The sequence below is a fragment of the Pieris brassicae genome, chromosome 3 (genome assembly GCF_905147105.1).
Source record: "Pieris brassicae chromosome 3, ilPieBrab1.1, whole genome shotgun sequence".
In the NCBI taxonomy this organism is placed as follows: domain Eukaryota; kingdom Metazoa; phylum Arthropoda; class Insecta; order Lepidoptera; family Pieridae; genus Pieris; species Pieris brassicae.
In genome coordinates, this window is record NC_059667.1 from 14,888,110 (window position 1) to 14,901,755 (window position 13,646).

General features: G+C 33.2%; 2 protein-coding genes across 3 annotated transcripts in view; one reads left to right on the forward strand and one right to left on the reverse strand.

Annotated features, from left to right (window-relative positions):
* The window catches only part of LOC123706647 (elongation factor-like GTPase 1), an 84,457-nt gene that overhangs the window by 15,859 nt on the left and 54,952 nt on the right, over positions 1 to 13,646 (reverse strand). The gene's annotated exons all lie outside the window — the stretch shown is intronic.
* LOC123706650 (protein giant-lens) lies at positions 717 to 11,156 on the forward strand. 2 transcript variants are annotated; one of them, XM_045655922.1, is made up of 4 exons: positions 717 to 962; positions 8,779 to 8,903; positions 9,459 to 9,726; positions 9,972 to 11,156. In XM_045655922.1, exons 1-4 carry the CDS (start codon positions 765 to 767, stop codon positions 10,218 to 10,220), a joined length of 840 nt encoding a protein of 279 aa, XP_045511878.1. In that variant the 5' UTR covers positions 717 to 764; the 3' UTR covers positions 10,221 to 11,156. The 2 variants fall into 2 exon arrangements, with proteins under 2 accessions (XP_045511878.1, XP_045511879.1); XM_045655923.1 differs by having other exon boundaries at positions 717 to 953.

The window sequence follows — 13,646 nt, forward strand, 5'->3', positions numbered from 1 at the left end:
TAAAATACAAAAGATTTTTTTCATGCTGCCGGCCGATACTATCATCCTTTCAATTTTGTAGATAAAGGATTAATATCGAAGTAGGTTCAGCTTGCATTAGTTGAAGTTTTTATTTTGTATATTTATTATGAATCTTAACTTTATTTAGTAACTTTGAACTGCGAGAACTTAAAGGAGATTTTTTAAAATTCTATATAAAACTTTTATTGAACTATTTTTAATGAACTTAATAAGAATTTAATTATAAACAATATAAACGCAGCTTAATACACAAGCAACGAGATTGTGTAAAAAAACATCTTCGGTGGAAGTCAACCCCAGTGGGATTTAAGAATTTTGATCCGTTGTTATTTTAATATAGCATTTTAAAACACGGCAACAAGTATTATTAATTTCTGATCTATAAATATGGAAATTTATATTTATAAATTATAGTTACTTTCAGATATGTGTCGCCCACGTTTAAAGAAATACATATTATATAAATTAATACATGCAACATAGAAAATCAAGGAGCTTTGGTGGTATAGCGAAAATGTAATGATAAGTTAAACTTCAAAACGAAGTCTCTCAGTATGACGCTTTCGAATCGATGTTAAAGTAAGTTTTTGCTTTAAAGTACTAAACCGATACAGTCACAGTATAAGGTGGTTATACCGAGGCGTAGGCCAAGTCGTACCTGCGACGAGCGTGCCACAGCCAGTCCGAACTTAACCGACCCGCGAACTACTCGCGCGCTACCAAAGACTTTTTGTGACGTGATCATGCAAGTGCTAGCTTTATTCGCCCTCGTGTGGCTCCTAAACGAAGTCAGGGGCGTTATCAGAACACCCCTCGAAGCCTTCAGGCCCTCTGCCGAAATACACATACGTCGACCGGACAAATTGCCTCTTTTGCCTCATAGAAGGACGATGCAACAGAAAAGCGGACTCAAGATTCTGTACCAAACAGGCGTAAGTATTGTATGTAATCTATACTTTTATTAAAGGTGGATATTATTTTGCGTCTTGCGGTATGAAGGTATTGAGTTTTCAATTGCACTGCGAAATACCTTTGCCAGTATCTTATGAACTTCAAATAGGACGTGTCTGTTATGTATGAAATATAAACGATGCTAGAAAATAATTGACACACATTAGAGGCGAAATGTCGAAATTCTTGTTTCAATTAAGTTGGTTCAGCAAACACGCGAAACGAAAATTAGGCGATAAATATAAATCTAAAAATACAACAGTTGTACCGGAAAAATAACATTAATTTAGGCCGTAAAGCTTTCAAAATTCTTCTTCCTTTTATAAGAAGCTTATTAATGATATATGTATTTTATAAAACTTTCATCATAATACTACGCAGACGTCATCAGTATAACAAAAAATATTAGGTCCCCATCAAAAGCTATTCAAGCAACATTCCACTACTCGCGAGATCGCTTTATCTTACCAAGAAGTCAATTTTATTAAGCTCTCGGAAATAAGCTTGAGGAAATTATTCGAATTCGTTTGCTGTTAGAGGCAGAGAAACATCTGGTAAAAATCTATGATTCGTCATACAGATACCAGGAAGGGAACACCCGACAATTAACCCAATTAAAATTGCTCTTGCGCACACGTGTTCACAAGTGCTCGTTCCCGATCAAACTCTTATTTGTACCTCCAACAAATTTCAAACAAAATTAAACTGTCACCGATTTCCTTCAAGCCGGCCATGCGATCAACCGCAATAATGATACCGAGTTTAATAAAAATAGAAAAGGAGTCACGGATATCAAGTTTTGTAAGTCATATTAAAAACAACGTTAATCATATTATTATGCCTAATTTTAAAGTCGATTCAAGATAATCGTTCTAAGCTGTAATTGCGTGTATTCGAGTTGTAATGTTAGAAACATGTTTTTATCATCGAAAATGAGCTATATCTTACGCAATTTAAAAGTCAAAATGCTGTGAGACTTCTCGGTTTTTAAGGGTTATATTATGGATTTGGTGCTGTGCACGCTTGCGTAGGAGCATGCGTAACACCGGTAGCGGCAGGTGTTCATTCACTCATTCTTATCTTGACAGCTTTGATGACTTACGAGGCTCCGTCCCGGGCAGTGGGTACAATTTGATAAAAAAAGCTTTTTTTTTCTTTTTGTGTCACTGGCTTGAAACTGATTTGTAACGGTAACCTTTTCGTTTTACATCTTATTGTGGAATGGAATTTAAGAATTATCTTCGTTTATTCATATGCCAGAGACAGTAATGACGTTGATAAAATATCAAATATTTTGTTAGAGAACATACAAGCATACATATGACAGAAATGTCTCATTCTATTAGGGGGCTTTTCAACAGCTTCCTGTACTTTAAAAGATCAATGGACCGTTCAAACAAAGAGTAACCAAGCTAAGATTTGTATAACAAAACCACAGAAGGGAAGATCATCCGCTTTGGTACCACAGTTACAAGTTCAAAGGGTTAAATTACACTTAGATTGAACTTATTATGCATGCCTTTAGATTTGTTGTTAGAATAGGAAGGTTGAAATTAATATCTTTACGTGTATTTCACTTTTGGAAGCCTTTTTAACAGTTTTTGTGAAAAAGTTAGTCAGTCGTTAGTCATTAATAAATATTGCTAAAAGAAGTTGGTACTACAATAATATAATGCATTAGGTTTTATTTTTATAGATAATAATACATAATTTATTTTAGGTTATAAATATTCTGTTTAGACTTTTCTGTGTAGTGTCTCTCTAGTGCCGACGAAAATAATACAATAATAAATCTACTGGATTAGTGTGAAGGTCTAATTTGGGCTGTTGGTGACAGCTAATAGAATAATGTATACAATTGAACCATTACTCAACAATGCCAATATGATTGAATAGACGCCAATCTAAATTTAAACTAGACTAATACTAGGTCTAGAAAATTATGGTTTCATAACGTCTGTTATAGATTAGCGTTTTCACGGAATATTTGGCTTTTGATGAAAATAATGATGACGCAGTATACTGGTGATACAAATTATCAAAATTAGACCATTATGTACAATTATGCGATGTATATTTTTTTATTTATTTATTTACACTTCGTTACCGTAATATACAAAATTATACATATAAAAAATATGTATATTGCATCTGATTAAGTGTGTGTATTTTTGTTACTTAGCAAAATATAATTGCTTTTATGTTTTGCCACAGCCCACAACCCATAGTTTTCCTATTTCCTTTCTTAATTTTATTTTCCAATTTTAAAAGCTACCCAAGCGTGGGAGAAAATAAAGGTTGATTACACCTGCATAAAAGTAATGCGATTGCAATTAAACGAATCGGTTCATTAGTCGAAATGAAATCGCAATTTCCATGTGTCGTATAAATATCCGATAGGATGACAAGAAACGTCGAGACGGACATAACGGGAGCCCAGCAAATGATACCGCCGGACGCCTGCGCGGACGCAGAGGAAAAAATATTTAATGCATGAAATTTCCTTTCCACTTCAATCTTTGCTAAATCAACTGAGAACTTAAAGTAAATTTTCCGGCTTCACATCTTAGAACATTCGTTTGGTTTAACCAACGATCGCTATCTAGCTACTATTTTCTAGCTACATGTAATTTATGTAGGTAAAAAGATATAATTAGAAAGGTTTTACATGTTCCAGATATTTCTTTCATATATTAATAAATTAAAAACAACAAACTCAGTAAGTTAATCTTTTAGTCCCGTAAATAAAGGTTCATTAATAATAATTTACAACAAGTGGAAGCAAGTATATTCGAAATTCGAATTTTGAATCTTATTTTTGCCATTACATCAGTTGCGTTGGTTGCTATTGACACAGATTATAATACAACCATATAAACGAATGGCATGCAATTTAATATTTTATGCAACATTCTATAGTCTATAGCTATCGCGGCCTACGTGATTGAGTCTATGGGGAAGTCGCCATATTTGGTCGAACTACATTTTACGGAAGCCTGTTTATTGTGAATATTTACATACAATTTACATCTGAGCGGAGGCGGTAGAACCAACTACTGTTATATACATATCTATATGGTGAACAGAATGAAGTTTATATCAGTATGGATATTCTAAGGGCGAAGTCGGGTTAGGTAAACATTATATTCTTATTAATTTATAAATTACTTTTAATGTAATTTATTTTTAAGTCAGTAAAAATAAGTTTTTGTACGCAAACTCTAGTTAATATTTGTATTAGTTATTATGTTTAAGTCCAGGCTCTATACAAATGACTCAGTCTGTTTAATTAATTATCAGACCAATATACAATGTCTGTTTAAAATAAACAATTTTGAATTTCGAAAAACAAAATCCTTGAGGTTTTGAAACTTTCAAAGGGTCTTTCACTTGACTGCCCTTGATATATTTGCAATATTACACAATATTCTCGTTATTCAACATTCAAAAATAGTAATTAATTCAGTTGAAGACACGAGTCTACGAGTAAAGGTAAAGACAGATGCTTAAGGCGAGGACAAATTATTGCTAATATCAAGCAATGAATTGTCTCATATCGCATAATAAGATAATAATACATTATTTATTATTAAAATATTATTTATTACACCTACTAAAATCAACATAAGCGTGTGTTGCATTCCATATAGCAATTTTTAACGAATTACAATTTGGAAATATTGATACAAACGACGTATCAATATTAAAATCAGTTTAGAAGTTTTTATTTTCAAATTTCTTATTGGTAAAATTTCCTTACGGAGTCAGTACAAGGAGTGAAAAGCAAAAAATTATAGGAGATTCGAAGCACCTGCCTTATGCGACAAAAAAAAAACTAATACTTTTTGTTACTCTATCTTAGAAAATAAACAAATCGACTGAGACCGGAAAGTTTTGATTTCTGTTTTTTCACGTTCTATTATGATGATTGGTTTTTGTTTGTAAAAAATTCAATCTTAAAACCTGGTACTTGGACTTAGACTTGGCTTAGGTGTTAACAAAGAAAACTTAGTAGGTACATAATTTTGTCAATTGTATTTCATACAGATTGTACCTCACTCCATACGAGATTTATAACTTATATAGTAAAAATAATTGTTAACTGCTAAGCTGTTCTTTTATACTACATAGATATATGTAACAAATTAAAATTGTCATTTTTAATACAACGCTTCACCAATATTATATAAACATAATTGATATTATACAGTAAAACATTGTACGGGTCGCATATTGAAAATAAAAATCCATTTTCAAATAAATAAAGAATTTCATCCATACATAGTTGCTCAAAGCGTCTCGATAAAATCTCGTCTTTTATCATTCCCACTCATCCTTTTCAGTTGGGCACACTTGAGGAATGGGCTTTTCGATTGAGGACACGTGTACCATCAATGCCTCCTCCGGATGCCCATACAATGGTGTAAGATGGCGTGTCTCAATACTCTGCGGGCCGGTCTAATGTTACGTACATTCAATAACATTTATCAGAACTGTAATGCAATACATTACAGTGGCATAAAACAAAATAGAGGAAAAAAATATTGTTTCGCGTATAGTTAATATATAAGTTGAAATTATTAATGATCAGTTTCCTAGCTTACAAGTAATAACAAACATCTTAAAATCGCAAGTTGTCTAGTGAATGATCAATCTACTATAAACAAAATCGAAATACATAATACATATGTTATTTAAGACTAGCGATACATCAAAATGTGTCTCAGACACAAAATATAAATCTTATATACAGACGACTAATTAAATGATAATTAACATTATCGTGGCAGTGAATATGTGCAAGTACTAAGTATTGATGTAATTCCTGGTTATTGGACACCTATTGCATACAATGAGCTATATGAGACGAGTTAATTAAATGGCGTGCGTGCGCATGAGTTTCCGGCGCCGTTGATGTCTTTTGAAGGAACAAATTATACGTAGGTATTAGGAATAATAGCGTAGTGAATAAACCACATTCTTATGAAAGTGTATTTTACGTAAATGACGTATAGTATTATAAAAATACGCTTACAATAATTTATTTTTAATTTCTCGAGATTTCGTGTGCTTTATACAGCACGACCTCAAGTTAGTTACTTAGATATTTAAAATAATATTTAAATATCTCGATTATATACATATACATATACATTATATATATATATATATTATTTTATTAACAATCACTTTAATTTCTATAAGAGATCATTGAGAAGACTATATAAAATTTCCGAGCCTCGTATAATATACGTATGAAATACATATACCTACAAATATTGTTATTGGTTACAGTGTGTATACACGACCTTACGAAATGTAAATAAGTAGAATGTAATATTAAACAACAGTTACACCTACGGGCTACGATACAAAAAACGGAGATAATGGAGGCGTGTGCCCACATAGCCCTTCGAAGGTTGTGGAAGGTCGTTTGGTCATAGTTTACTATAAGGCTATCAACACGCGAGTTTGTTTAATATAAACAAGGAATATCAGAAGAACACACTAATATTATACTGTAGCCTAGAATAGGGTTCCGTAATAAAATAAAATACTTATAAGATTAACCCAATTTTTAGTCGATTATTATTTGTGTAACAAATCTTTAAGGCTTTCCAAAATCGGCAGGCAGCCGCAGCCTGTAAGAATAATCTTCTATAGGTGCGTGTGTTCACACCTGTTCACACCGGATACCCCCCTCCCACGCCTCACTCAAGAGAAACATCTCGAACAACAAAAAGATATTCTATTTTATCTCGTGAAAGTCCATTTTTACATTGCAAATGCGGGATCCAAGTTAAAATCTTCATCCTTTTAATGTTCACGCAAATATAGTTTCTATAATACACACAATAGGGTTTATATTAATATCACCAAAAACGGAAGCGTGCTTTAAAATTGTCGCCAGCGGGGCAACGGTCAAATTGCGTTAAAAAAACCAAATGAATAGGTCCAGGGCACCCCAAAAATTATGTAAAGTACTTAATAAGACACGTTATAAAATATAATTATTGATAAAAATAAATTTAATAAATGACAGAATGAAGATATTGTCTATTGTCGTAGCTTTAAGAAAGTCACTCTATAATAAAATTTTGGGTTAAGCATAAGTGATACATTTAAAAATTTATCCTATTCGCCGTTGGATATATTCTAGAAAACCGTAGGAATTTAAGTGTCAGTCTGATTCAGACTTTGTGGAGATTTTTAAAGTCTCAAAACATGCTTGGATATGATTGACAGCTAGTCATTTCATGGAATGGTTTCAAAATATACGCAATAGGAAGGAATTGAGCAACGTATAAGCCACATTTGAATATTATTTTAGTGTCTAAACTTTGTATTCAAAACATCTAATAAAAATGACTTATGTATTGTCAACCTCGATTGATATTCATCGAAGTCTAAAAAGCGCATTTCTTATAAATGCGATTAGCATTCAGCGCGATATGCAAGCTCCGTTAAGCCCATATACACAATAAACATTATGATTTATTTATACATTTATTATTTTGGATTAAATCCATTGAAGGGTAAATTAGCAGGTGGCTCTCAAGTCAAGAACTCAACAAAACATGTATTGTGTTTTTGTTTTCGTTACAAAAGGGCTATCCGGCTTTTGATCCATCCAAGGCAGTTTCCGCGAAATACATCGCAACGCACAAGAAACGGAAGTATATCCGGAACAACAAAAAACGTTTTCACGCCCCTAAGGGCTTAGGGCTGTCTATTTGAACATTAAATTATACCTCTCATGTATTGCTTGCCTCGTTTTATACATAGCATAAAATTCGAATTAAGAATATCGTCAAATCCATTCAGAAAAAAGCCCGAAAAATCTGTTAATTAATAAAAAAAATGTAATATCATAAAAATATCTATTGAAGAATATGTCATAAAAACGCCGTTAAATTTTAAAATAATGATTATGGGTGGCGTCCACTGGAACTAGGACTAGGTTGAGTTATGTTTGCGTTGAAAAAATGTTCCCACAGTCAACAGGTCGCCGGTAATTCCAGCCGGAAGTATGCCACGACCGATAGTCCTTGCCTCGAAAAAAAATTGAATAGAACACATGTTCATACAGTATTATGATTAGCTTCTTTCGATGTAAAATCACCATGGCAGGTGTTTCCCAATTTTCTCCCACACGAAGATAGCACTACATGATACAGAATTTATTGGGATTTTAATGATTTATTGATGACCTATACCAATTTCGTGCGTCAAATAGAATGTTATGTCCTTATCGCTGTCGACTCTAACTAAACGAGGCTTAGGAAGGAAAGTGTAATTTTTTGTTGTACCTATTCCCAGAATGTTTTTCAGTATTAGCTTCCGCAATTCTTATTAATCACGGCATGCAAAATCCAACAACTGCACGCTAAATAAAAATACGCGATGAATGTACAAAATGTATCAAATCGATTTTAAATGCGCGAGATTTAGGAAAATTACACTAAATTCTTGGTAACTTTCAATAGGTATATTAATAGGTATAGTAAAATATAGGTTTACCGGATTATATCACGGCATAACAATTAAAATCTCAATTCTTTAGACAGTACAGTTTTTTAATCATAAAACCGATATAGAGTGTTTGTAAGAAATACTTTATTTATATTCAATACATTTTTAATATTTAATTCTTTACAAACGATTGTTTGAAACATGAGACCAAGAATAAATTAATAATGCAAGCCTTTGACTTTAATTATTTAACAAATTGAAACAGGTTCTATATCATCCTACACAGATAAATAACATAATATAGTGTATTATATAAACGATTTTTATTTCTAGGTGTCAGAAGAAGACTTACCAGATTGCAGAGCACGACAAGTCTGCAGTAAAGTCGACCTTTATGATTCAGCCCAGCCTTGGATTGAACGAAAATGTCGGTGTTTGGGACACAGGCCTTGTTCTAGGTGAGTAATAACAACTTATATTGAAAGTCACACTATTAAAATAATTAACTCACGCCTATTCAGCATGAAACAGATGTCTCTAACATATATAGATTTTATTGTACGGGAGTGATACTAAGTGTTAACTCTCGATCTTATTTGTATGGTGATCAGCACCACCAATCATAATGGGAAATTAGTAACGTCGGAGTCCGTTGACGTGCAGCAGAAAATAATGACAAACCCAGTCGTAACGCTGGTATATATTGTGCCATTTACTGTGTAGTACTCAAAGGTTATATGATCTGGCAAAATAAAGCAACACAGGGGAGCTAGAAAGTGGTTTGCGTTACGATTATGTGGGAGTATAACGGTGTTAAAGTGGACATTTTACATTTCTAGCGATTATAAGAGACTAACTATTCCATTAGCGTGTGCCGGCAAAACAATACATATTTGAATGAGATAGCTAAAGCCCACTTAAAATTTTGCAAATTATTCCACACATTCAAAGTATCTTTGCATTAGACATAAATATATTTTGGTACGTTCTTAATTTTTAATTTTTAATTTCAGTGATTTGTCGTCGGATGATAACCATACTCTCGCAGATAAGACAACACTATACAAGACCTGTGAACCAGTGAGGCGATTGCCAAAATGCCGGTACTTCAAGGACGCGGCATGGACCATATTCTCATTGCCAGATAGCAATGCTACTCAACAGATAGTTAATTGCCACTGTCCAAAGTCTTCAGTTACATATCTTCTCAAGAAATTGCCTTACACGACACCTAGCGGTGAACAAGGCAACCAGTATCAATTCGCGTGCTCGCCACAAAGCGTAAGTATCTTTGTTGTTGTAGTTTACAAAGTCACCACTAGATGGTGCTTAAATATTTTAATCTAAAAGTCGAGTCGAGACGAAGAAGTTAAGGAGTCGTACATAATATGGAATTTATTTTCTATAACATTTGCATCTGGAATAAAGAAAATTATACGTTTTATGACTTTTTAAATCGCTCTAAATAAATTAATGATAGTTCTTATTTTTATGTAAGATTTAACAACAACTTCTATTTATTACAGCGATTGAGGTGTTCACGAAAAGAACCATGCCGGCTGTTCAGCGCTAGGCGGCGCCACGAACAGATAGACGAAGTGAACGCAAGTACAATCTGCCAATGCCCACGAGACCACACATGTCCCAAACACCATACAGAACCAGGTGTGCTGCCAGGAGTCACCTACGTCGCTGAAGATATCCGCACCTACCACGGCTACTGCATGCCAGAACCGCCCCCTGATAGCTACAGGTTCGTTGGAGACAAAGACTGAAACACCTAGTCTAACGCTCAAAGCTTCATATTTCGTTAATACCTGTTCAGTACAAAATTGTCGTAAGAATACGAAAATCAAATCGGTAAAGGTAGTTTTAAAATATGAACATACACGGACCGGAATCAATATAAAATCACAGATATTGATGCGATATATATCTGGCCAGTTAAGCATTGATTTGTCTACATAGACAGCTATGATGACCTCAGTGTAAATATATGTAAGTTAAAATCGCTATTACATAGTAATTGTTTCTGTTATGTTTTGTAAATAATATTTTTAAGTATCATTCCAATCGGTTAGATTAAATTATTTTTATATAACTTGCCATACTGTATCTATTGCGTGCATTTCATGTAAACAACGGAAGTGTAAAGGACTTTTTTATATATACTAAAAAGTTGACATAAATTATTTCCATATAGGGCCCTTCCTCTGTAACTTCCAATAGCGATATCGAACCCAATTATGATATTTTATAAGATGTTTTTAAGGCCAAAAAGGTATACGTATGTATGTTATTATGTCACCTATATTCACTTATTGTGTGATTTTTTACAACATTTATAACTGTATATAATAAAATTACAAAAAATAGCTGCAATCGTCATGATTGTGGTACAATAGTTTTTCGAATAAAGGACTTTATGATATAATCGTTATTTACATGCAAAATGTTCTAAAGATATATTGTGTACTTTAAGACTGTTGCCTTGTTTCAATGTCTTCCATGGACAAAGTTTATGTTTGCGATATTATTGTTTTAGATGAACCTTATTGTTAAATACTATTTTTACGATTGTGTTGCCTTTTGTATTGAATATAGCAATCGTGTATTTATGTAAATATGAGAAAATGTTAATATTTTGTATTGTACCGAGGTACGTCTTCCTTGTTTTACGTAGGTTTAGTTAAATTATTGACACAAAGCGATTAAATGTTTCAATATCTTAAAGGTTATTTCATTTTGGCTAAATTAATTGGTTGTAAAAATTTATACCGGCAAATGTTTGCCCGTTACGTCACAACCATCTCGGGTATTTTCTAATGATCACACATCTAAGGTTCTTTTGGTAGCTTGCTCAACCAGGACTTTAGCTGTAAAAGAACATCTTTTTGTCTTAGTCTAAACGCAGTAAGAGACGGGGATGGTCTACCTCTGTTCACTCCCTTTGAGGAGACCTCTAGACCTGAATAGGCACTGCGTCCTTCTATAGCAGTACACAGAAGGAAACTATAGCATTCCAGGAATACCTGGAATAGTAGTAATAGATACTATTAACAATTTTTGAATATTATATTAATATTTATTATAAAACGAAAACAATTGTTTACACAACCTGCTATTATAATCTATGGATTATTAAAATCACGACTTCCTTCAATATAATGCGGAAAGTATGTTATATGTATTAGTTTTGTCCAACAATATAGAGTTCGAAATACAGTATCAACGCTCGAACTATATTGGTATACTAATATATATATATATATATATATATATATATATATATATGTATATATTCTTGTAATGCCGATGTAAACAACCATCACGTGAACTTCCTTATGGGAAAACAACTTTACTGTATAATGAAACAATACAAAAAGCGTAGGCACTTAGAAGTAATTCCTTTTCTTTCGCGTAAAAATACTATTAGTAACGACTATTTATTTAATTATTTTCCCCCCATATAACATTTACAACAATAAATAAGATTACAGTTGGGAAGGTGATGGGAGACTGGTTTCCGAACTAGGAACCTGTGATATGGATAACCAGGCGTTCATTCCACAGCAAAGTTATATTTAGTGGTAACAAAAACAACTATTGTTTCTAGGAAGTTTGGTGCAACTTGAATGAATGTGAAAGACAGACAGACAGAAATGGGCTATAATTGATATTGTACCGCCACTATGGTTTAGTCGAGAACATTAGCTGTGATTCGGTCATAAAATCACAGTCGAGTCTCAGCCTCATGCCTGGCACCAAGATTTGAGACGGATATGACTTTATTTACGAAGAAGCATGGTTAGTTAATTTATGTATGCGTATATATCATAGTATATAAAATTATAATGAATTATGTCTAGAATAACCTCATACAACCATAATATTAAACCGACTCGGTAATTCATTGTTGCATCAATGCATTCTTTGTGTGAAGAAAATGTGAAGGTTTTAAAAGCTACCGACGCATTTTTTTCCCTAACCATTCCCATAACCAATTACAAAGCAGTTGAATCCCGCAAAGCAAAGGTCCTGCGCATTACTCCGTAGCCAATCATTGATTGCCAACTAATAACGAAGAGACGAAAAACCATGCCTTCCGTTAATGCAGGACTTAATAGAGCAATTTGTACTTTATAAGAAACTTCTAGCATAGGCTGAAACGTATAACAATGTCTTATGTACAATATGCATAAGAAGCCGATGTTGCCATGTTATCAATTCATTAAATTCAAATCACAGTTAAGACATAGATATTAAGGAGTTCAAGCAAATTCAGTCGAACGTTTTTTTCTAAAGTACGAAACTTGCGCTCACATGGACTCCGAATCTGTGGTTTCTTGATTATGTATTTTCATAGGCAAGTAGGTTATTCTTTAGTGACTGACACACGTCAAAACAATGCTGGTTTCCACACGATGTATTGCGGAAATGTATGAAATAATCCACTGCCGGGGTTAGAACGCACGACCTCAGTAAATCCCATACGCTTTTCTAACAATCATCTCACATATACAACGGAGATGTTTAAAACAGATACCAAATCATAACACTAAATAAAAGATTTAAGAAAAAAGACACTCCTGAAGATTTAAGAAAATCCTTAAGAGAACATAGGATTGTGTCAATACTTCACTTCTTAGGAATGCATTAGTCTTTTGACCCGATCGTAAGACCGTGTCAGAATTTGCTGGAAATAGCCATAATGTTATAAAATCTAGGCTTCCAACGAGATCAAACAATCGGTACAGTTAGGTCACCACGACTTTACTGAATTAAACTGTAATCTTACTAACATCATTTCAATAATTCGTGATTTTCGCGCCAATATGACATAGTCTTAAGTCCTATTTCATATAACAATAAGATGCATTTTCGAATGTCTATTAAATAGTTGATTAATACTAGACGGTTTTGGTACAGTGAAACCTCTGTTTAGCATTATTTGATGCGTCATATTAACGCTATTGTGTTGATTTCGCTTCACTAGTTGAGCTAATTTGGATAAATTTCGTATACAGATAATAAGACTTCCGTGGAGAACTTACTTTCCCACGTCTAAAAATAAGCTAAGTTATGAATAAAGTATTATTAACAATCCAAGACCGATTAATGAAATAATACTTCTGCTATAAACGAGTATCTATACTAGTACTGAAGTTTTTTCCTACGATATCCCTGTGAAGCCTGGGTCC

What these genes read in the sequence shown, in the direction of transcription:
- LOC123706650 (XM_045655922.1), top strand. Translation starts at nt 765, where the DNA reads ATGCAAGTGCTAGCTTTATTCGCCCTCGTGTGGCTCCTAAACGAAGTC. An exon ending in ACCAAACAGGCGTAAGTATT is followed by an intron (nt 963 to 8,778) that starts GTATGTAATCTA and finishes TTTTATTTCTAG; the next exon opens with GTGTCAGAAGAAGACTTACC. An exon ending in TCGCGTGCTCGCCACAAAGC is followed by an intron (nt 9,727 to 9,971) that starts GTAAGTATCTTT and finishes TATTTATTACAG; the next exon opens with CGATTGAGGTGTTCACGAAA.